This window comes from Rhinolophus sinicus, chromosome 9, assembly GCF_057876585.1.
Source record: "Rhinolophus sinicus isolate RSI-liver-muscle chromosome 9, RSI-T2T, whole genome shotgun sequence".
Classification (NCBI taxonomy): Eukaryota; Metazoa; Chordata; class Mammalia; order Chiroptera; family Rhinolophidae; genus Rhinolophus; species Rhinolophus sinicus.
This window is the reverse complement of record NC_142509.1, coordinates 33,424,330-33,448,785: the sequence shown is the minus strand read 5'-3', so window position 1 is coordinate 33,448,785 and position 24,456 is coordinate 33,424,330. Positions and strand designations below refer to the sequence as shown.

The following is a 24,456-nucleotide window of genomic DNA, read 5'->3' as shown; positions in this document are numbered from 1 at the left end:
ACTGGATTATACAGTAGATATATGTTTGTTTCACTTTGATTATATGTCTTGATTAATGATGAGAAAAATCATTGTCATATGATATGTGCAGTTTAATAGGTCTGACTTTCAAAGTAGAAGTACAAGGCAAGGAAACTAATAAGCACAGTTCTTTTTATTGAAATCATTGTGTGGTTATTTCACTCATTGCATTTCTTACAGGGAAATTGTAAACTCCATCCTTGGGTTTGTATTAATGTTTAGGTGAAATCTGATAATGAATATGAGATCCATGTTTACCAGCATAGCTCTTTATTTATTTTTCCCCCCCGCCTTTCTAATGGACTATTTTAGAAGAAATGGCGCTGTCACCCACATCAAGATTCAGAACACTGGTGATTACTATGACTTGTATGGAGGGGAGAAGTTTGCCACTTTGGCTGAGTTGGTTCAGTATTACATGGAACATCATGGGCAATTGAAAGAGAAGAATGGAGACGTTATTGAGCTCAAATACCCTCTGAACTGTGCAGATCCTACCTCTGAAAGGTCAGTGACGTTTGAGGAACAGCAGAGTCTGAGTGTCTCCCATGCCTGAGCTGTTATGTGAGTGCATTATGGGGGTTTGGCTTACATCTTTCTCGAGTTGCAATCTTTTTTTTGTTTTGTTTTGTTTTGCTTTTAATTAAAATTTTTTTTCCAATTATACTTGACATTCACTATATTAGGTTCAGGTGTACAGCATAGCGATGAGACATTTATATAACTTAGGAAGTGATCCCCCTGGTCAATCTTGCGCCCACCTGACACCCTATATAGTTATTACAACATTATTGACCATGTTCCCAAAGCTGCTCTTTACATCCCCATGACTTTTGTGACCGCCAATCTGTATTTCTTAATCCCTTCGCTTTTTTCACCCCAAGCTTCAGTCTTTAAAGTTTTACTAAAGAGTAACAGGATCAGGTTATTCTCAGTGTCCTTTTCTTGCAAAAGCTTTCATCACTGTTACTTACGCTCATTCTACAGGGTTCTCAGACTATTCCTGTATATTCTTAGTACATGCCGTAATGTTAAGATTGTTGAGCTTCAGCTGATAATCTTGGAGAGTTATGAGAGGAAAACCAATGATGCTGGAGACACCAGTCTCAGCAGTTCTGTGCAGTAGCTCCCGACCCGTTATTCAGCAGTGCCACCAACAGATGTCAGTTTAAGCTCAGAAGTGGAAGAGCAGAGAACCCCGAGGGTCTGAGTTTTCATCAGCTCTTTTCTGTTATCCACAAATGTATGAGAATGACCTTGCTTAGAGGGAATCATATTATTTCAGAGCTCTTCCCCCTCCGCCCATTAGATCTAAGCTGAGGTAAGCTGGGGCTTGACTTAATTTGTATTGATTTTACTGCTTTTCTCCATTTCCAGTCTCCTCTGACTCAGTACAAATGCAGGGTCTCTTAATTAGGTTTGTATATTTTGTGTCTTCAGGTAGTTTTCTCCAACTTGCACCTCTATGTCTGTGCTATTACATGCTGATAATTTGTTTCTCCAGCCACCACTGTAGCTTCAAGCAAAAGGCTATCTGCCAGCTCTCTGCAGTTTATTTCTAAATTTTACTCTGTTTAGTTGAGGGTGGATGAAAAATGACTCCAAGTATACAAGTATACCTCTGTCGTGAGGAGCCACAGCATGAGCAGCCGTGACAGTGCTTGTTTTCTCACCGAGACCCCGAGGGAAAAGGCCACATTATTAATATAACTATGTGAAGATGTTTTTGTAGTAACTTAAAGTAACGTCTTAGAGTTTGTCCTTGGACGGCGGCCTATGGCGGGACTGTGGTGTGCTGGTTAAACCTGCAGATTGCTGGGCCCCATTCAGAATTAGCGTATTGTGAGCAATGGGAATTCACCTTTTTAGCAAAATCCCTCACCCCTGCTCCAAGTCTAATATGCATTACATTTTGAAATGATAACCCAGTATTCAGGCCAAAGATGTTGACAGCAAACCTGGAGACTGTCCAAGTAGAGGTTGGAAATATGGAAAAATTGGAAATGCTTGAATTGGTTTATAATGAAGATCCTTTGTAAGTTTGGTTCACATGCCAGAGCAAGGGCAAACTTCCAAATGATTCTCTGTCTCTACCATAACTTTCTATTATAATCTCTTTAAATGGCTGTGATTAAACAGTGAGTCCTTTTAGTGTTGGGTGTGGAGAAATGATAAATTATGTTTTTAAAAGATGGGAGGTGTAAAAGAAATAGGAAACATGGAGGACAGTTGTCTCCAAATGACTGGGCTCATTTAAGAAGTTTAATAGTCATTCTTGACATCTTTGTCATTTTTCCTGTCTGCTTGGGTTGCAAATTCTGTCTTCTGCGGGATCACTCAGTCTCTTGGAGGGGACGTGTCTGTGTTTTAATTGTGTTTAGGAGAGCTGACTCTATATGGTAGTTTTGTGAAAGAATGTTGTGAACCCATGGCCGAACTCAATTTCTTTTCATTAAAAAAAACGTAGGTGGTTTCATGGACACCTCTCTGGGAAAGAAGCAGAGAAGTTACTAACCGAGAAAGGAAAACACGGGAGCTTTCTGGTACGAGAGAGCCAGAGCCACCCTGGAGATTTTGTTCTCTCTGTCCGAACTGGTGATGACAAGGGGGAGAGCAGTGACGGCAAGTCCAAAGTGACCCATGTCATGATCCGCTGCCAGGTAAAGCCTCCGTTGAACTATGGGTCTGGCAAAATGTCATCTTGGGGTGATTTTTCTGCTGGAAGCAGACAGATGCCGTTATTTCCAAAGTCAGATTTTCTTCGCTCATGTGGTCAGGAGCTTCTCCACTTTTAGTACATTGTTCATTATCATCGCTTCATCATTTCAGAACTGTAGTAAATGATTTACTTCCAGTCTCTGACACATTCAGTCATGCCTCAGTGTCACCTTCTGCCCTGCAGCATCTAATCTGTTTCTGCTCATCGGCCCCCGGAGTCGGCCTCCGTCTCTGTTTCTAAAGTGACGGCCTCAGCTCCTTCTTAGGACTGTCCTGGTCTAGCCTGCGACTGCAGTCGCCTGCATGTTACAGAAACCCTGTAGTAAGGACGGGAGAATTGAACTCGCTAGTTCTTGTTTTTAAGTGGTGACGGGGCCAAGTAGGTTGATTCTTGGTTAACTTTGTGTTGGCATCGTGTCCTAAATAGGAACGGTCCATTCACTATTGCCTCAGTTTTTAAATTGAAAAAAACAAACGAAAAAAAGCACCCAGCTTAATGAGACATAATCCACACATTGTACAATTCACCCTTTTAGAGTGGACCATTTAGTGGTTTTTAGTGTATTTACAATTATGCAACCACAAACACTATGTAATTCCAGAACATTTTCATCATCCCAGAAAGAAACCCTGTGTCCGTTACCAGTCACTCCCCATTTTGTCCCTCCCTCCAGCTCTTGGCAACCACTAGTCCACTTTTTGTTTCTATGGATTTGCCTATTTTGGACATTTCATATAGCTAGAACCATATAATACGTGGCTTCTTTTACTTAGCATAATGTTTTCAAAGTTTATCCATGTTGTAGCCTGTGTCAGTAAACTATTGTCAGATATTCTGTTGTATGGATTATATACCACATTTTGTTTACCCTTTAAAAAGTAACAGTCATTTTGGCAATTATGAATAATGCTGCCAAGAACATTTGTGTACAAGTTTTTGTAATATTTACTATTTGATGAGACATCCTGCTCATATTTTCTTCTAGTTTGTGAAGTGTATTTTCTTTTAATTCTTTGAACATACTTATATTAGCTGATTTATTGTCTGTGTCTGGGCTTTTCTATTGAATGCTTTGTTCCTCCTATGTATGGGCCATACTTTCCGGTTCTTTGCATGTCTCATACTTTTTGTTGGAAGCTAGACATTTTAAATGATATAACATGGTGACTCTGGAAATCAGATACCCTCCTTTCCCAGGGTTTTTATTGCTACTTTTTAGTGTTGCTATAATTGTTGCTGCTCGGGTGTTTAGTGACTTTCCTGGAGCAACTCTGTAAAGTCCGTATTCTTTGTCATGTGTGGCCAACTGAAGTCTTTGGTTAGTTAGTGGTCAGTTGGTTATTGGACAGAGATTTCCTTACATGCCTCGAACCATTAAGTCTCCTAATCTTTGCCAAAGGGTTATGTGTTAGGGCATGCCTTTAACACTCTGGCAGCTTAAAACTCCGCCTTAGCCTTCATTTCCTGCTTGTGCAGAACCGAAAGTTCAGCCATAGGTGAAGATTGGGGCCTTCTCAGATCTTTCTTGGACTTCACACAGCCCTCTACATGCACAAGGTCTTCTAGATTCTCAAGAATATGTTGGAGGTTTTCAGAGCCCCCTATGGCCATTGCCTAGATTTTCCTTTTAAGTTTTTAGTCACTCTCTTATTTACCCCAACTGGTATTGCTACCTCAGGCAGCTGTGATATTAAGCAGTTGCTGCTGATTGTTTCTGGCAGATCCGCTGAAGACAGGGCTGAGTGAGCTCTGATAATAAAGTCAAATGAAGACAAGTTTGGAAAACAGGGCTTTTCCAAGAAGCTGCTAAACAGGCCAAATAGTGATTATTCTCTGGGGACAGGTCTTTTGCAAGAGCTCCAAATCCCCTCCATCCCCTCTCGTTGTGTTCTGTTGCTTGTTTTCATAGCTACTGTGGTCACGAGGCTCTTGGTTTTCAAATCGACTGAGGAGCTGGGGAGAGGAGAGAGGGAGGAGGGCAAGTGAAAACACCACAGTTTGCTGTTTTTACCAAGAGCTACCATTTTTCTTGAATAAATCCTCCCTTGACTATTGCAAGTTCTTGTTTAATTTTCAGAGTTCTGACAAAGTGGATGGCAATTTTTGCCAGTGTTGTTGTTGCTCTTATGGAAGAGGAGATTTTTTTCAGAGGTCTTTACTTTGTCATTCTGAAAATTTTATTTTTGAATAAAAGATTGTACCCACATATCTTCATATATGTTATCTCTAGGGTTTTGTATTTTCTGAGTTTAACTGTTTTCCTGTTGTTTCCCTTAAGTAGCCTATTCTGATGTGAGGAGCAGAAAAAATTTCCTGGTCTCTGTTTATAATTTTTATTAGATGAAAGTAAAGGCATGTATGTTGGGCTTCAGTGCTGTCTCACCAGCCTTGGAGCTTGTCGTGTTTTAGAGAGAAAGAGTTGTTTACCTTCTATTCTACAGCCTTATGTATAGTCACTTAACCTAGAGTAATACAAAATAGTAAAGAATACTGTTTTTCGTTTCTTTAACTACTTAGTGAACTTACGAAGGAGAAACTTTCTTGTGGCCTAGTTGATGCTGGATGCTTATTTAGAGCCTTTCTCCCTGTGACGCACTCTCTCACGTTGGCTCAGCCGTTTCATTTTCATTGTCCTGGGCGTCCTTTCCTTTGTGCTACTACAGCTGTTGGGAAAACAGTAATTTAACATCAAGGTAATAAACATATATATATATATATATATATATATATATTTTTTTTTTTTTTTTTGTCTTGAAAGGAACTGAAATACGATGTTGGTGGAGGAGAACGGTTTGACTCTTTGACCGATCTTGTGGAGCATTACAAGAAGAATCCCATGGTAGAAACATTGGGTACAGTGCTACAACTCAAGCAGGTGAGCGTATTGGAAAGCTAAAGCTCTTATCTCCTTACAGAGTGGAAAACATCCTAATATAAAATAGTCCAAAAACACGGAAGTAGAATAGTATCAGGCACGTCCATGTACCCATCACCCAGCTTCAGTTACCATCACGGCATCAAATCTTATTTCAATTGTTACGCTACTCACTGCCCTCCTCCTGGTATGTGGAAACAAATTCCAGATTTACGTCATTTCCATGATTGTCTCCATTTGGATCTCCCAAAGGCCACACAGAGTTTTTAAAGCACCTTTGGGTGATCATACTGACTCATATTGGAGTTATTGCTATTTCAAAGTTCACTCTGATCACTTAGTGGCAAATGATGTTACCCCTCTGGGTTGCGGTCTGTTTATCAAGAAGAATAGGTTGAATTTATAGCAGCAGAGTTAAGGGTGTGTGGAGAGTGGAAAAAGATATATTTCCTGGTAGAACAGAAGAGAAAGTGAAACTATTTGAAAAATGTTTATTGTGAATTACTAGGTCCTGTGAACTTCCTGTCCTTGCTTTTATAAATACCGAAATAGAAGTTTGGTTGTGTTTTTTTTTTTTTTTTTTTTTTTTTTTTTTTTTTGCGTTAACACTTTCTTCTGTAATACTTTCTTCATTTCACACCAACTGCTGAATTTCATTAGCCCCTCAACACAACTCGTATCAATGCTGCTGAAATAGAAAGCCGGGTTCGAGAACTAAGCAAATTAGCCGAGACCACAGATAAAGTCAAACAAGGCTTTTGGGAAGAATTTGAGGTAAGTTATTAAAAAAGTTTTTTTCCCCCATGAGTTATGAAGTTCTGCTTTTAATGGAAGAAAAGTTGGTCTCAGGTTCACAGTGGGATATGAAAAACTTGAATCCGTGTCCTTTCTGAATTCGGCCATTGATTGGCATGGAACACGTTGCTGAGGGGGCTTCTTTGCAATAGAAGGGCACTGTGTTCTGGAGAAAGGAGTTGGCAGTTAATATGAAATGGATGAGCCAGTAGCTGCATTTGGCTCTTTGGGTTTGCTGGCAGAAACCCAGAAAAACAAAAGGATCTAATTCCTTTGGAAGAGTTCCAGCATTGGCCGGGGTCTACAGAAATAATCTGTAGCCTTATTGCAGTGAATAAGTAAGTAAAAGTGAAGTACCTCATGGTGGCTTCAATTTGGCGTTGAAATTTATAACTTTGGGAAGTTAAGTGAAATGATTTCTTTCCTGAAACCAGCTCAGGTAGGAGAATGTCCCCACTGGGAATGTGCTGTTCCTGTTGTACTCTGATATGTCACTTACCATCATATAATCTCATTCCTGTTCTTCTCATCCGTTTGACAGAAAACTTCCTCAAAAACAAGGATTGTGCCATATTTACCTTCATCATTACCCCTAGCACGCGGCGCAGAGCCTCGTACAAAAAACAGAAACTCCATAAATGGTTCATGATTCCAAACTTTTGTAGGACTTTAGAATTTATGCATATTTGTGGAATGAATGAGTGAAGGGCCAGATGAAGTGATTTTAGCCACAGTACGTCAGGTCAACTTACTGAGATAACTGTTGTTTCTGTTTCACAGAGGAGGAGCCTGAGGCTCAGGAAGGTGAAGTAAATTGCCTCCCCACAAGTATTGATTGCCTTGTGGCAGTGGGGATGTGTGCAGAATAGAACATTCACAGCTCTTGCTCAACGTTGCCGAACAGGGACTTGACTCAGGTTTATTCTCACACCAGGCATTGGGTTAGTCACCGAGGATACATGGCAGACGAGATGGACAGGGCTGCTTCTGTCTTTAAGGCCCTTCCAATGGAGAGACGGGAGGCAGTGATGAAAAGCATCACCGCCGAAAAAGTGATGACAAACTGAATAAGTCAGAATTTAAAAATGTCAAGCTCAGGATTCTCTTGATTGTATCCTGCCAGCCTCCATAACAAAAGGCAGCATTTCAACATTCCTTGTATTACATTTACTTCATTTCATTTAGTCTTTATAAAGCCTCATGAGGTAGGTGGATAAGTACAGAAATTGTAGAAGCCTTACATAAAATTTGAATGAAAACCCTGTTTTTCAAAAGTGTTTATTATGTAAAATTTCAAATGTATACCAAAGCCGAGAGAATAGGATAATCACAGCAGTATGCCTGTCACTCAGCATTAGCAATTGTTGATATATGGCAGTCTTTTTAACTGCACCCGTTACTCCCCCAGCCTTGGCTTATTGCAAATCCCAGATGTCATTTCATCTTTAACTTTCATTTCAAAAATTGTAACCAGAATATTATCACAGCTAAAACTATTAACAATAATAGTGAATATTGCGATGCTTAGGGAAACAAAGCCAAACCTTCCCAAAGAGCTTGTGACAATAGAGGTGTTTTCGAGATTCCATTGGTGGGGGTCAAGATACAAACTTGGAAGGAAGTCCTAGCCTGACTTTTCTGGCCATGGAAAAAGAACATTGGCCTGATGGTTTCACTCTGTGACATCTCCAATTTTAGTATATGTGCTGCCGAAGCGAGCACTCTGTGACATCTCAAAGTCAGGTCATCTTTCATACATTGTTAACAAAAAAGGTGGGGGTGGGGATTGAGTTGGCTTTTGGGGGAAATGAAAAAAAATAAGAGCACACCTCTGTACTCGACAAGTTCTCCATAGAGGTCAGGCCAAGGTCGTAAGTTATCATGCACTAAATCAGGGCATTAACTTTCATTTAAACTGGAGCTAGATCTAAATAGCAGATGGCCTGCTTTCTAGATCTCTTATGTACCTGCTTCTCAAATCCAGGCCATGTAAAAAAATTGCCCTTTAAGGTTGCGGTCAGTAGAATAAGTCTGAAAACAGAACAAACCATTATAGAAAAAATTAGATACGTGGAAGCAGACATTCATTATAACCTAAGTCCTCTGAAACTGGGGTTTGTTCACAATAGCAAGGCATTCTTATCTGAGCTGTTGTACCTTAGCTGTTTCCTGGAAGGTGGTAAATTTAGGATCAGGTCCATCTTACTGTGTGCTCTGAGAGTCTTTAACGTGAACCATAGCTCTAAATTGCAGTGCCACTGGTGATTTAATTCTGACGGCTATGTTTTGTTTGTCTGTATGCCCAACTCCTGTTTATCTGTAAAACTCTGTATGTCCTTCAGGTCTGTTTTGCTAGAAGACATTTATAAATTACTTTCACTTATGACGCATCTTAAAATACAAAGTCTCTTGTGAAGCTCTGCTTCTTTTCTCCTTTGCTGCTGAAATAAATTCAGGTTGATGATTTTCTTCTCGGATACATTGTATGCCCGAGACATTATGAACCCAAGTCTTTGATTTGTTTTCCTGTTTCTGATGTGTAAACATCTTGTGTCCCTCTGCTCCTGAATGTAAAGAGGCAGCTAATATTTCTAGATTTATCGAAAGGCAGTGGAATTCTGCTAACACGAGACTGACACCAACTAAGTGAAAGGCAGTTTACGGTCCTGTAATTGTGTGTCTGGGATGTGCCGGTTACCGGAAACCTGAAGTCAGACCTGCTCATCCTGACGAGGTGCACAGTGCATGGCTGCATTACAGAGTCTGCCCCCTCTCTGTGCCTGTTCCTCCGTTTTGAGTCCTCCAGGCCTGAGCTGCCAGGGCGCATGGTGGACTGAGTCTGGACACTGCATCTGACTGTAAGACCCAAGTCGAGGATGGAAATCTTGCCACTGACAGCCCCTGGGCCCCACTCTTCCTTTCCCTCACCTTCTTCCTCCATTTCTCTGCCCTCTCTGTTTCCAGTAGCCCCGTTCTCCACATCCCTGCTTCATCCTTCTTTTCCTTCAGCAGATTTCTCTGCTTCTTGACTTACAGACCTTAGTTGTAGCCCCTTTCAGATATTGCAGCTAGCAAGTTTCAGTCTTTGCGTCAAAGTCTCAGTCTCATCGGCTCAGAGGCCATCCATCTTTGGTCCAAGGAGCAATGCCAAGGACATGATCACAGAGAGGACAGATATGTCTGCATGGACCACCCTGTCTGGGGAAAAATAGTTGTCAGAGATGAGGGTTGTAGGGAGTTGGGTAAATAAATGTTCCCCAAATATCTGCCACAAACAGTAGACACCGATGGTTTATGATTCACTCAACAAATATTTATTAAGCACAGTCTGTGTGCTGGAGTCTCTGTTCTAGGTTCTGGGGATGTAGCAGGGAACAAATCAAAGTCTGTCCCTATGAAATTTATAGTCAATTAGGAGAGACAGACACTAAACAAAGAAACAAGTAAATATTCAATACGTGAGATGGTGATAAGTGCTATGGAAAAAATACAGTAGGGCAGGCCGGCCTGGTGGCTCAGGTGGTTGGAGCACCGAGCTCCTAACGCCAAGGGTTCGATTTCCACGTGGGCCAGTGAGCTGCGCCCTCTACAGCTAAGAGTGAACAATGGCTCTCCCTGGAGCTGGAACACCATGAGTAGCTTGAGGCCGCCGTGGCCTGGTGTGAGCTGCCATGTGCTGCCAGGAGCAGCCGGTGGCCAGAGTGAGTGGCCGGCAGTCAGGCAACCGACTGCCTCAGCTGGGGGGAGCGCAAGGCTCACAATACCAGCACGGGCCAGGGAGCTGTGTCCTACACAACTAGACTGAGAAACAACGGCTTGAACTGGAGTGGTGGGGGGTGGGAGGGGGAGGGGGAAAAAGGGGGAAAACATACAGCAGGGCAAGATAAAGGTGTGTGCCGCTGAGGATTACCGTTTTACGTAGATCTCTGTGGCATTTGCACACACAGAGACCTGTGGGCAATAAGGAGCAAGCCATGCAGATAAGCTCAGGAAGAGCGTTCCAGGGAAAGGGAACAGCAAGCGCAGAGGCCTTCACGTGGGAATGCCCTTCACATATGGCCCGATCAGCAGACGGGCCAGTACAGTTGGAGAGGAGTGGGCAAGAGGAAATGTAGAGGCGACCGTGGAGGGGTCAGGTCACACAGGGCACTGTGGGTCAGTGGAAGGCCATTGGCCTCTACTTGGGGGAAGTAGAGTCTCCGGGAGTTTTGAGCACAGGGAAGACGTGTCACTGTGGCTGCCGCGTGGAGCATTCTGTAAGGAAAGGCCAGAGCAGGGAGACACGTAAGGAGGCAGACGCAATCATCCAAGCCGAGGAACGACCGTTGCTTGCACCAGAGCTGAGCGGTGGAGGTGGCTGGGTCCTGGAGATATTTTGGAGGTAGAATTGTCAGGATTGAAGGCAGTGTTGCTGGCAGATTGTGTGGTAAGAGAAGACAACTGAGGCAAGGATAAGAGAAGTTTCTGGCTTGAGCAATTGGTAGGATGGAGTTACCACTTAACCTAGATGGGGAAGGCTGGGAGGAACAGGTTTGGGGGCAGGTGATCAGCTTTCATTTTGGACATGTTCAAGTTTGCACTGCCTACTGGACATGTAATTGGACTGTGATTCTTCAACTAATTCTATGGTGTTACAGGCGGGATTGTACTAGAATGTTCTTCCTTCCTCACTTCTTCACCTTGCTAGCATCTCTTCCCTCTTTAGTTCCCAGCCTCAGGGTCGTTTTCTCAGGGAAACCTTCCTTGATCCCTGTGCCCGGGCCTGGGTTGGTTCTTCCCGTTACATGTGCACATACATAGCAGCAAATCCATTCCTGTACAGGACTTACCATCCTTGGAATTCATGAATAATTTGCGTGGTTATTGGTTTAATGTTTGTCTCTTGTACTGTGAATCCATAGAAGCAGAAAACTTGACTAGGTCTGTTGGAGTAAAGAAATGTTTTTGCTCAAAATGAAACTGATGGGGAACAAAGAAAGAGATGGATACGCTTTTATCCTGCTCTTTTATGCCTTTTATGTCATCTAAGAAAATAACCCAGAGCAGTCCGTGGGTCCCACAAGGACTGCTGGTCCTGTTTTGTTCACCGGAGCCCCATTATCCAGAAAGCCTGACACAGAAGGTACAAATAAATATTTGTACTGAGTGTTGAATCTGAGCCGCTTTCAGTAGCTAGACTTGTACTGGCTTCAGACCCTTTGTGTATATTTCAAGAGAGGACAGCTTTCCGATGCTTAAATGGTGGAGGAATGTTCCAGGCTTTGCTTTGAGATGTTCCTCTGCTCCCATCTAGTTTGTTTTCATCAGCAGCCCCTGTTTGAGGCTTGATGGACACACATTTTAGTCTTTGACACCCCTGTACCCACTTGCCCAGGAGGAGAGTCGCAGTGGTGAATTTCAGAAAGATTTTAGTTTCGAACCTTCTGTTTCTGATTAAAAAAACAAAAACAAACACACCACATACACACACACAGACCCCACACAGCACCTTATTAATGGGTTATTTTCCTCCAGCACCTTAAAGCTTGTTTCCCTTGGTAATTTGATTTGTTTTTAATGCCCAGCCTTCTTCCGTTACGCAAGCCATTCTCCTGCATGGTCGAAGCTGTTTTCAGTTCGCATAGGCATCAAGTCCTTTCGTGACAGCTGCCCAGATGTCCTGATTCCCGCCAGCAGCTCTGCCAAATGACATGTCTCCAGGAGGAGCTGGGGCTGGTCTTCAAGCCTACAGTCCAGTTTGCTTTCTTCCCAGTGATTGTGTCCAGCTCAGGGGAGCTATAAATTCTACTTCAAGGTGCTTAAGCTTTATGGAAACAGGACTTTAACTGCACCCCAAAGTTGGGTGTAGAATAATAATTCTTGCTGGTGTTCTCTAGTGGAAATCTTCCCCTTGGTGACTAAGCCGTGCCACCTTGAATGGCCTTGGGCTTTAAAGTGCTCCAGGATGGCAGCGGGAGCTGTAACCAGCATTTCCATCTAGGCCTGAGCTCCCAGTCACTTAATAGAAGGGCTGCTCCCCACTGGTGGGTAGAGGTTTTCTTCCAAAAGCTCCATCCTGGAGACATGCCCTTGTTTCCTTTGGGCTCTTTCTCGTTCTCTCTCTCCCTCCTCGTTTTTTGCTCCTCCAGCGTCAAGCTTTTCTCTTCAGTTGTTTTTATATGCTGGAGCTGCTTGGCTTCATTACAGAGAATTTAAGAACCGAGGGTGCCTCAGTATCTCTGCGTCACCTTTTCCCTTTGCCTTTAAATGTATGTCCCTGCTAGTACTTGCTGCGTCCGTCATTGTCCTTCTGCCTTTCTCATCGAGTGGGCTTGTGCTGTGGCCTCTGTCTCTTCTTAGCTCCTTCCTTCTTTAACAACTCGGGATGCGACTTCCCCCGATTACTGGGATCCCACTTCCAGAAAACACCCATGGCTTGCTTATTGTGAACAGGCTTTTCTTTAGCCTCTTCCTTCCTTCCTTAGGCTGCTCTTGAGACAGCTGTCCAGCTCCCCATCCCCGCGTCGTCTTGGTTTCTCCGCATGCGCCTGGTTTAGTCCTTCTTCCCCTCCCTGTGCCTGTCTTGCTGTTGGTTGCCTTTTCTTCTCCCAACCAGCTAACTCTGGTGGTTCTTCTCCAAGGTCCGTGATCTGGGCCGTCTTCTCATCGTGCTTTAAGTTCGCTCTTCCTTGGGGGGCACACCCGTGCTCATCCTAGTCCGGTTACCCCTACGTGTATGTCGCTTCTAGTTCTGGTTTTATCTTTTGGATTGTGTCCTCCACTTTTCTTCTTGGCTGTCATAGCTCTTCAAACTCGAGCATTCAAAACAGGGCCTGTTGTTTCCCTTTCAAACTAGATGTCCCCTTTTATGGGTCTGTCTCTGGTGGTCGTACTGCTTGTTGCTTGGCCCGGTAGGCTGGAATCCTCGGAACATCCCCTAACTCATCTTGCTGTTTCTTCCATCCCTTGCCATTCACCAAGCCCGGCTGGGTTTCCTTCCTGATGTCTCTCTGGTCTCAGAGGCAGGCAGGAAAGTAGCCTTTATTGTCTGCTTGCTGCTGCATCTTGGGCCAGGCACGTCATCTCAGTGACTGTCTGGTCCTGTGAGGTAGGGAGAGTGAGCCCAGGATGCTCTGAGCGATCAAGGCGCCTGCCCAGGACTGCCCAGGTGGGCAGCAGCAGAATCGGGAGTCTCGCCTGATGCCGGGGTGCAGGCTGCCATCACCCCAGAAGACACGAGCTGCTCATTTACTCTACTTCTCTGCCTTCGGCCCTCCAGTCACCCTTTGTGCTAATTGGCTCTCAGCATTTCTCCTGTCACCTCTCTTCTGCTCAAACTGTCTCAGTGGTTCCCTATAGCATTTTCATTTTGAAGATAAAGAGACTGCAGCCCAGAAGAAATGAGAAGGTTGCCCCCAAGAAAGTGCCTGGCAAATGGTTGTCTGTGGTTTGAATTTCCGGGACTTCTGACACCATGCTTCCTTTCCCTCAGCTTTTGAAGGTCTTCTCTCCAATTCTCGAGGCCCTCCGTCAATGTTCTTACTCTCCCCACCTAACCGCGTTTCCCACCACTTGTTAGCACACAGCTTCCAGACTCATCGGCCAGTCTCCTTCCCCCTCCCACAAACTCTGGCCTCTTAGCCACGTTGGCTTATATTCCTTAATTTGCCAGGACGTGTTCCTTTCTTACTTGCACCCATCTAAATCCTCCTGTTCCTTCCAGAGACCTGCTTTAGTTCGTTTTCATGGATCTCATGCCCTAAATTCCACACCACATAATTAATCCCACACTTAATGATAGATTCGTCTCGTGCTGTTTGCCGCTGTTTCCTGTGTCAGAACCTGTTCTCCAGGGACCATGCCTTTTAATTTGTTTTTCTGCTTCTACTCCACCTTATCAGAGGAGGGAGGTAACTTGGTTTACAAGCACCAAGAAAGGACCGAATCTCGGGTGGTTTTTGCCTCCATGGTGCTTTGGCAGGGCTTGTCCATCAGGTGGGACTTTCTCTGATGAGGAGAGTCACCAGCTGCCCCTTCATTCCTGATTGGTGCTGGGGGCTCGGTCAGGACGACAGCGGAGAAGTGGTGACAGGCTGTGCAGTGCGGCGTCAGGAAGTGGGGGCTTTCACCTGCCTGTGGTACCTGGTCACACTGCAGAGTTCGCCGTAAAGAGAACGGAATGAGAAATGGCAGTGTTTTCTGCAGAGACAGATGCCAAAGGAAAACAGGAGTTTATTCAGACCCAGTAGAGGGCCTGGTTTGGTGGTTACTGCTGTCTGGAGAATTATTCATGGCATCCAAACCAGAGAGGCCATCTGTCTGACAGCCTTCTCAGCTCCGTTTCTCTCCTTCAGGAGGCCACAGCCACGGGGGGGGGGGGGGGGGGGGGGCGAGGAGGGAGTTAGTAGAAGCTTTTACTTTTTTATTTATTATTAATTCATATCTAAAAGCTTTTTATTATTGAAGCTTTCAAACACCCAAAAGTAGAGAAAGTTATATGATGAACCTCCTTTGTCCCGACACCCAGGTTGAACACTTCTCAACATTTCGTTAATCTTGTTTCCTCCGTCTCCACCCCTCCCACCCCATCCAATGTACATACCCTCGTAGCTTTGTTTTTAAAGGTAAAGTGATTGTACAGCATCGTCTGGCCCTCATGGTTAGTGGTGTTACTTCCCCCGAGTGATTCGTGCCTGTGGCTCAGAGCAGTGCAGGCGAAATGGTCATTGGGCCATTGTCAGGGTGCGTGGGCATGCCTGGCTCTGCCACCTTGTTCTGTCAGCCTGCCTCTGCTTGATCCTGTTCCTCCACTGGCATTCGTGACATTCTGGTCAAGAGCCAGGTTCATGGTGCTCAGTCAGGGCTTTGGAAGCCTGTGGGGTCTCTTTAGGTCATCACAGTGACTGAGGATGCTGCTACTGGCATTGGGCGGGCAGTGGCCTGGGGTGGGGAGCAGGGAGGTTCACTGGCCATAAATGTAAGGGCAGGTCATGCGCAGCAGACACGTGTCCCATCCACAGTCGGGTAGGCATGCTGCTGGAACTCCGAAAGGGACAAGGTGGGTCGGGATTGACTTTCTCGTGATGCCTTTTAAGGTTTAATAGTTTGATATAGTCCCTTTGGCTCTAGGTCTGCTTTGACTGGTGCAGTCAGGTGACTGTAAGTAGCTCTGGCCCTTTCTGAGGGTTCGTCATTTGGTGCAAACCCTTGGGCTGTGTTGATTCCTTGGGAAAGCCGGGTGTCGTGCAGCCTGTATCCCAGCTTTACACAGCCTTTTGCTGTTTGTCCCAGCCTTATCATTGATGCAGACACAGTGACATTCAGCTTGACAGGTCATTTGCAGCTTCTGGTGCCCCAGGGGCTGCTGGTGAGAGGGAGATTGTGGAAGATAAACCAAGAAAGGAATTGTAACCTCCTGGAGGCAGGGCTCCTTGGGCGCGCTCTGCCTCTTCCTGCCATCAGCCTGGTGCTGGGGAGGGCGCGCCCTTAGCAGGTGGTTGCTGATTATAGTCGGGGAGCCTCTGCGACACAACTTCGGAGTTCTTTTTATTTTCAGTCTCAGTGTAGATGGATGGCAGCCTTCCACTGCGGGAAATGAAATGTGTTCAGGCAACGTGGGCCCCAGGCACAGATGAGAAAGGGCTAATGGCACTGAGGAAGGAGCTGGGGGGGACAGACACACTGTTAGTCATTATTAATCTGTGACAGCTGCCAGCCGCAGGCAGTTAGCACCCGACTGTGCCTGGGACTCAGGGCCTCTGTGCCTCTTCTTTCTTGTGTGCTGTTCAAACCCCAAATCCACGTGGAAGAGGTGATTGGGAACTTAATGCAGGATGGGGGAGGCTCTGGCTGACCTGAGTAGACGGTCCAGCAGACGGTCCAGCCAACAAACCGTGGGTACGCATGAATGTCATCCGGCTAGATGATTTTTGTTTTTAACTGGAGAATATTGGGGGACGGTATGTTTCTTCAGGGCCCATCAGCTCCAAGTCGTGTCCTTCAATCTAGTTGTGGAGGGCGCAGCTCAGCTCCAAGTCCAGTCACCGTTTTCAATCTTAGTTGCGGGGGCACAGCCTGCACCATCCCATGTGGGAATTGAACCGGCAAGCTTGTTGAGAGCTCGCGCTCTAACCAACTGAGCCATCCGGTTGCCCTGGGAGATGATTTTTGGTGGTACCCCATTACAGCAATAACATTGAATGAGAGGATGAGAGAGGTTTTCTCTTTTAACCATATCCAATCCTTTTGGCGAGGCTTCGGAGATGTGTCGGTGGGGTATTAACATGTCTTAACATCTACCTCTGATACCTGCCAGTCAGTGTCCGTTTCTGACAAAGCCTCAGGCATGCTACAGCAGCCAGGTAGAATGTGATCGTTTTATTTTTATTGTATTTCTTTCTCTGGTTACCTTCTATATATGGCAAGTGACACTGGTTTACATATGTGCTCGTAATAGGAGGTGTCCTTTGAAATATATTTTGTGAAGGGGGAAAAGGAGGAGAATTTAAGAAAACAACTGATAACAGGTGCTGTGCCAGGGTGGCAAAGCATCTTAAAGATGCTTTTCAGATGACTAGAGATTGGCAAATGTGCTAGGGTGTTGCCTGCAGTGGTTTTCCTTTATGTTGCAGTCCAGGCCAGCAGGGTCGGGATGGGAGTGTAAGTGTGGGGCCTGGGGGGCCGAGGCATCACTCGTGCAGATCTGTGGTTTGTCTGTCTCCTCCCTCCTTCCCCTTTATGTGCTTATTCAGCAAACACATTCTGAGTGTCTCCTGTGTGCCTCATGCCATCCTGGTTGCAGGCATAGCAAGGCGGTCCCTACTCTGTAGTAGAGGAGACAGATTGGAAGGACATAGGTGGGACTCCGTGTGACAGGTGTACTCTGGAGGGTGTAGGCAAAATGGTTTTTAGTGCTTGGCATAACTGATGCCATCTTGAGAAGCAGGTTGCTTTCAGTGACTGCCTGAGGGGTAGGCTTATATCACCTAAAAGGAATGTTCTTACGTAGATAAGTAGGCTCATTAAGTTGCTTACTGCCTTATAATATACAGCTCTTAACAAGCACATGCCACTTGGCTACAGGCCACCTGTGTTCTTGGTAGGGGTGTGTGTGTGTGTGTGTGTGTGTGTGTGTGTGTGTGTATGTATCAAGCCCCCATCCCCTTTCTGGTGGGAAGACCCACCATCTTGCTGCCACCCAAGACTCTGCTTCTGTCCATAAGCTCCTTTAATAAACTGTTTAATTCTGGAGGTGTCAGCCTCTTTCTTCTGAGTCTTGGCCGCACCCTCCTTTGGAGGTCGGTTCCAGTACACCCGGGAAATTTTCCCGGCAGGGGAGGTACTGCAGACAGTGCACTGAGTAATGACTGCAGGGCCCAGGAAGCCATGCCCATCACTGCTGAGCGGGACGGGAAAGCTTCCCAGAGGAGGAAGTATTCGAGGTGGGTCTTAAAGAATAAATAAAACATAACTATGCATAGGTGCTCAAGGCAGAGAGAGGGCGTTCTAGGCCGAGGGGACAGCATGTACAGAGCATGAAAGCCTGAAGAAATAGTGACTGCGAGGCCCTTATGTATATTTTAGTATGGCTGGAGCACAGGCAGTGCATCTCGCACTTGAGCGTGCGTGTGAATCGCTTGGGACTCTTGTTGGAGTGCAGATTTTGATTGAGTAGATCTGGGGCAGGAGCTGAGACTGACTCTGAGTAGCTCCCAGGCAGTGCTACCTGCTGCTGGCCTGCGGACCGCACGTGGAGTAGCTGGGTGTGGAACGATAATAATTCGACTGCGGCGGCCGGCATCTGCCTGCCTGCTTCCTTGTATTCCAGGCACGTTTTTGCACTTTGCCTAGTAATCCCGTTGAACTCTTACACCAGCCCCAGGGGGGAGGTAGTTAGGATTATCCCCACTGTACCCTTGAGGAAATGAGGCACAGACAGGATACTAGTAACTTAGCAAAGCGGAAGCGGAAGTGAGAGGCAGGCCACCATTAGCTCAGAGAAGAGGAGGCCTTGTGAGTTGTTCTGAAAAGCTTGGCCTTTATCTTGAAGGCAGAGGGAGAAAATGAAGATGACGAAACGGAGGGCCTGGATGAAATATGCTTTTGTAGAGCTTGTTCTGGCCATGCACCCTCCACAAGTGACGCGTCATGCGGCGTGTGTGTCCTAAGTGAGCACGTCTTTGCTTTACTGTCGTGTGTTTTGAATCAAGCAGCTAATTCTTTCCTAGCTCCCCCACCATTGTAGCTGTTGTTGATGTTGTTTCTCTTGGTGGATTTTTAAACGGTTGAGTCAGTTCAAATGGTTGAACTTCACTTTGAGCCTTTACCTAATGTTTAAAAATCAGGATTGAACCTTCGTCCTAACACAGCAGATGCTGCTCTATGAGACTGGCTCACAGTTGAAAGGAAATGCCAGCTCACACAAGGCAAATGGCTTGAAGTAGTCTGGACTCACTTAAAAAATTGGAATGACTGTTTCGTTGTCGGAGTTCTGCATACATTGTATTTTATTTCTGCCCAGATTTCAGCGAGCTAAACACTTTTGTTATGAGCTGTGGGTCAAGGCTGAATATTACATTTTGAAACTGAGAGTCAAATAACAATTTAAAATCCTGACTTTCATACCTATCTGTGAAATTCAGATAAATGGAATGGAAATATAACAGGGCTGCTGTGTTAGAAAACATCGACTCTGTCACTCCTTGTGAAATCTTTAAGGAGTACCATTTTGGCATATGTACACACACGCACACACACACACACACACAACACACATATATTGTTAGATGTATAATATTGTCATATATAATATATGTAACACACACATTCTTTTTTTCTTTTTAGCCTGCCTTTCACTTTCTTGATTTGCCCATGTGCGATTTCCCATTACCGATTAGACTTATTTGAAACTAATGGTCCCTTGTTTGACACTAAGGGACCATTTTATAATTTTGAAAATGAAACCTGCCCTTCAGCGTCAGCCTGGCCTGCCCACCTTCCTGTCTCTTTCTGCAGCGGGTCCTCCTCCACTTCCCCACATCCCCCCTTCCCGTGGGGCCGGTCCCGCCGTGGCTGCCTGGCTGAGTCTCGTCTGTCGCCGATGGCGTGCCCCAGCTCCTTCCCTGCGGAGCCGTCCTTCCTGACCACTTGCTTCTGGAGCCTGACTTCTCGTTGTCACTCTGGCCGGGGAGAGCCTGGGGGAGGAGGGTGCCTGTGTAGACGAAGGCTGGCTGCCGGGGGCACTGACCTGGGTTTCTGGCATAGGAGGACTTTGTTCGGCTAACAAAGCTGGCATGCTCACCATCCAGTGGTACCCAGACCACTTCTACTGTCCCCTCATTTCCAGGTCTGAGCATTGACATCCAGCTTGTTCTGAATTAAACAACAGTAGGAGGCAGATCTTAAACGCCTCAAGTCCATGGGTCGCATCTTTATTTGTATACCGTACACCGGTACTCACTGGCTCTCATTTGTTGTTTTTGAATTAAATTTATTGGGGTAACATTGGTTAATAACATTATACACTTTGGATGTATAACTTTATAATTCAGCTGTGTATTCTATTGTGGGGTCACCACCTGAACGTCTAGCCTCTTTCTGTAACCATATATTTGATCCCCTTTACCCTCTTCTTCCTCCCTTCGGCTTTCATTCTTAATAATTGTTAAAAGGTTTCTCTGTTTGGAAATAGTTCCTCATTGTAGAAAATTTAAGCAAAAGAGAATTTTTAAAAGGAGAAGAAGAAGAAAAAGAAGAAGGCCTTTATAATCCCACTACCCTGAAAAAAAATCCCCATCACTTTTTTAGTATATCTCTTTCTGCCATTTCTTATATACACAGGCGAATGCAAATATATGGCTTACATCATACATTGTTTTGGAAGTTTGATGTTCTTTTCACTTGACATTTATTCTGCTCATCTTTCCAAGGCACGAAATATCCTCCTAGAACATCTTTTAAATGGCTGTAGGACATTCTTTTGTATGAATGAGCAATAGTGTCATTAGGCAGCTCTTGCTGGTTGGACATTTATGTTGTTTCTCATGGTTTTGCCACTGTTGCTACAATCAAGATGAGCATTCTTGTAGCTATTGCACATGACTGTGAATATTTCTTAGGATAAATTCCTTAAAGCAGAAATGCTAAGCCAAGCTTTCTTTTTTTTTTGAGACTTTTAATAATATTTTATTTTTGTTTCTCTCTAGACACTACAACAACAAGAGTGCAAACTTCTCTACAGCCGTAAAGAGGGTCAGAGGCAAGAAAATAAGAATAAAAATAGATATAAAAACATCCTGCCCTGTAAGTAGCAATATTCTGCTCGGTGACAGTCACTCGTGGAGATTTCTGATTCCCAGCATCCCTGTAACTTTTCCTGAGGGCCATGAGCCCTTCTCAGCAGACCTGAGGCCTTCATCTCTTTTAATTGTGAGCAGTTTTCAAAACAATTAACTGTGGTGGCGACTGATGGCCTCATTCCCTGAGTTCCTGTGGTGCTGTTACTGAGTGAAATTGCCACTGGGAGGTTTGGAGTGTGGCTGTGTCCTCCTGTTAATTAATTTTGTCTGCCTATGAGCGATCCTCTCAAGGCTTGCCATCTCCCAGTGTCCGGCCACACCCGGAGCCACAGGGGTCCCAGACCTGTGTCCTTGCTCGGCAGTACCTGGCCTATGGGTCTTGGGAAAGGCACGCCTCCTTCTGAGACTCTGTTCCTTCATCCGGGGAACACAAGCTTCTCCTGGAGGCTCTTCCAACTGTTCTGCTCCCTGATGCCCTGAGCTCCAGTGACAGGAGATTTGGGCACATACCGCACTTTGCTCAGAAGAGGACCATGTGATAAAGCAGTACCTCCTTTAACACCCCTATGCTGCCAGGTAGAGCCCAGATTGAACCTTGGGGGGAAAGAGGCCTGGAAGGACGTAGGCCTTGGACGAGGATCCCAGAAGTGACACTAAACAGTTGTCATAGCTTTCCTTTCCTGAGGGCTGACTGTGTACCCAACTCTCTGTGTCCGTATCTCCATCCACAGCACGTGCACATGAAGCAGGTGTTCTTAGTATCCCCATTTTACAGACTATTTTATTAAGGTCGCAAGTAGGGGGAAGTGGGAGAACCAGTACTGGAGCCCCCTAGGTCGCTGCTCTTAGCACCACACTCTAATGCACGGTCTGCAGTGTGGGCCTGCAGGGCAATCCACTGTGCGGAAGGGAAGGAACATTTAGAACTTCTCTGGATTTATAGCCTTTATTTAAAAAAAAAAAAAAGGAAAAGAAAAAATTAAGTCCGAGGTACAGATTGATGGCAGTGCATGCATAAAGTATTGACCCAACTTAAAAATAAGGCTTGTTTGTATATATAATTGTATATATATGTATATATTTCAGTGTTCAAAAGCTTTATTATTAAAGTATAGTGGGGTGCATGATTAAGTTAAACAAGCATTGTTGTAATGTCTTGTCAGGTCAAAGCCATTTTGTCAGATATAGTATATGGTGTATATGTAGATCACATCCATATGGATTATTTGTAATGTGTGTAGGTGAGGATGGGAAAAAGTGGATAACACTGGGAAAGGGCAGTGCGGCATTTGTGGGAAGTCAGTTTGAGCCCCAGCGTGGTCCTAATGACCGTGGAGCAGCCTCATCCTTTTTATGTGGAAGTTTTCATTTCTGCTCAGGAGTCTAATGGTGCTCATTAGTGAGACGTCGGGAGATGGGGAAAGATGAAGAGAAAAGAAGTATGCAGTTTCTAAGTAAAATATGATTGTCCTTTCCTCCCTTTGAGATCCCAGTCGGACATTTCCTCTGATTAACGTCTTACTTCTTTAAAGATGCGGCGTCTGAGGCAAAAGAACATTATTCTATTAAGACATGCAACTGTATTACTAATTCCCATTGTAAAATGTGTCCTTAGGTAGCCACTCAGATTTGTATGCCGCTACTATACTTTTTGTTCACAATTTAGTCAGTTGATACCATCGGAATCTTGTCTTCTAGGTAGTCTTGTATTTCATTCTGCTTCATTAAAAAAAACACATAAAACCGTTTTTATTATGGAAAGTTCAGATGTGTTCCAAAGCAGACAGAATGGTATAAAGAACCCACACGTACCGTCACCCACCCAGCTTCAGCAATTGTCGACTCATGCCCAATCTTGTTTCATCTATACTCTGATCTACTCCTCTCTCCATAGGTTATTTTGAAGCAAATCTTAGACATCATGTCATTTATCTGTATTTGACTCTTTAAACAAAACAAACAAACTTTTTTGTTTTGAATAATTTTAGATTCACAAGAAGTGACAAAAATACATAGAACGTTCCCATGCACCCTTTACCCCGCTTTTCCCAATGATTATAGTATTTTATATATTCCGTAGTATATTATCAAAACCGGGAAAGTGACACTGCTACTTTATTCTTCTTGAAGAAAGCATTATGAGGCATCAGCCAGTGTTCAGATTATTGTGGTGCTTATTTGGGATTTAATGTTTTATGTGGTCTTATCATTAAAACTTGCACCAGGTTGAGGACAAACTGATTTGAACTGATTTGTCCTGAAAAGGTCTCAGTATTTTTGTGACTTTGGTCTCTTTTTCTTCCAGTTGACCATACCAGGGTTGTTCTGCATGACGGTGATCCCAATGAGCCCGTATCAGATTACATCAATGCGAATATCATCATGGTAAACTTAGCTTTTCAGTGTTTTCTGACCATTCATTGCTAGGCTGTTTTTGTATCTTAAATCGTTCCTTGTGTCCTGAAAGCAACTTTCAAATGTCTGAAGGGTTTTCTTCCTAAATTTCTAGCCTGAATTTGAAACCAAGTGCAACAATTCAAAGCCCAAAAAGAGTTATATTGCCACACAAGGCTGTCTGCAAAATACGGTGAATGACTTTTGGCGGATGGTGTTTCAGGAGAACTCCCGAGTGATTGTCATGACAACAAAAGAAGTGGAGAGAGGAAAGGTATACTATATATACTCTTTTGATAGAAATGTTTAAAGTATCAGACACGTCAGGTTGACCATGTTAAGAACTGACTAAACAAATTAAGCTTACTCTAACTGACCCTCTGGCATAAAGGGAGTAGAACAGACTTGATTATCATGTGCCTTAGTGCAGTTTTCTTTATATTTCTTCTGCTTGGGATTCATTGAGCTTCTTGGATCTGCGGATTTACAGTTTTGTTTTGTTTTTCAAATTTGGATAATGTTCACTATTTCTTCAAATATGTACCCCCACCCCACCCTGTCCTGGGATACCAATCACGCGTATATTAGGCTGTTTGGAGTTGTCCTACGGCTCACGGAGGCTTTGTTCATTTTTTTTCAGTTCTGTTTTTTCTCTTGTGTTTGATTTTGATATTTCTTTTGCTATATGTCTTTAGTTAATTCTTTTCTTCTGCAGCATTTAATCTGCTGTTAGTCCTATTCAGTGTTTTTATGTTTGTTTTTTTCCTCATGGTGGACCTTGCACTTTTCATCTCTAGAAGTTCTATTTGAGTCTTTTTAATACTTTCTATCTCTCTTTTTCACATGTGCATCATTTTTTGTACCTTTTGAACATAATGGGATATATTTGTAATGACTATTTTAATGTCCTTGTTACTAATCCTATTACATGCATCATTTTTATTTTTCCAGTTTTTCAGTCATTTAAGGTGGGAAGGTAAACTAGTCCTGTTAACTCACTGTATCCAGAAGCAGTGGTCAAAAAGGGGCGTGTAAGAAGACCTGTCCAGTGCTTTCAGGCGATTAGAGTACAAATAAACAAACAGTGATTTCACTGGTCATATAACCTGTACTTGTCGTGACTTTTAAGCATTTAAAAATTAATTTGAATTACCTAAACAATATAGTCAATATTCAAACATCTGGTAGTTAAATTTGCTTTTGTCACCATCTGTTTTCCACCCATTTTAGTCCCCTCCTCCAACATAAACCCTGTTATCAGTTTGCTGTGTATTCTTCTACGCTGTTTTCTTGGCATTTAGTACATATGTGCATGTATTATAGGCATTATGATGGGCCTGACATACTTACATTTACATATATACACATATTTATAT

At 44.2% G+C, this 24,456-nt stretch overlaps 1 protein-coding gene across 3 annotated transcripts in view; it reads left to right on the top strand.

Annotated features, from left to right (window-relative positions):
• The window catches only part of PTPN11 (protein tyrosine phosphatase non-receptor type 11), a 71,800-nt gene that overhangs the window by 22,090 nt on the left and 25,254 nt on the right, over positions 1 to 24,456 (top strand). For all 3 annotated transcript variants that reach the window (XM_019734066.3, XM_074321626.2, XM_074321627.2), the window contains exons 3-9: positions 334 to 528; positions 2,489 to 2,681; positions 5,499 to 5,615; positions 6,276 to 6,389; positions 20,594 to 20,690; positions 22,992 to 23,071; positions 23,196 to 23,354. In XM_019734066.3, the coding sequence (XP_019589625.1) occupies positions 334 to 528; positions 2,489 to 2,681; positions 5,499 to 5,615; positions 6,276 to 6,389; positions 20,594 to 20,690; positions 22,992 to 23,071; positions 23,196 to 23,354 (955 nt within the window). The remainder of the gene's footprint in view (positions 1 to 333; positions 529 to 2,488; positions 2,682 to 5,498; positions 5,616 to 6,275; positions 6,390 to 20,593; positions 20,691 to 22,991; positions 23,072 to 23,195; positions 23,355 to 24,456) is intronic.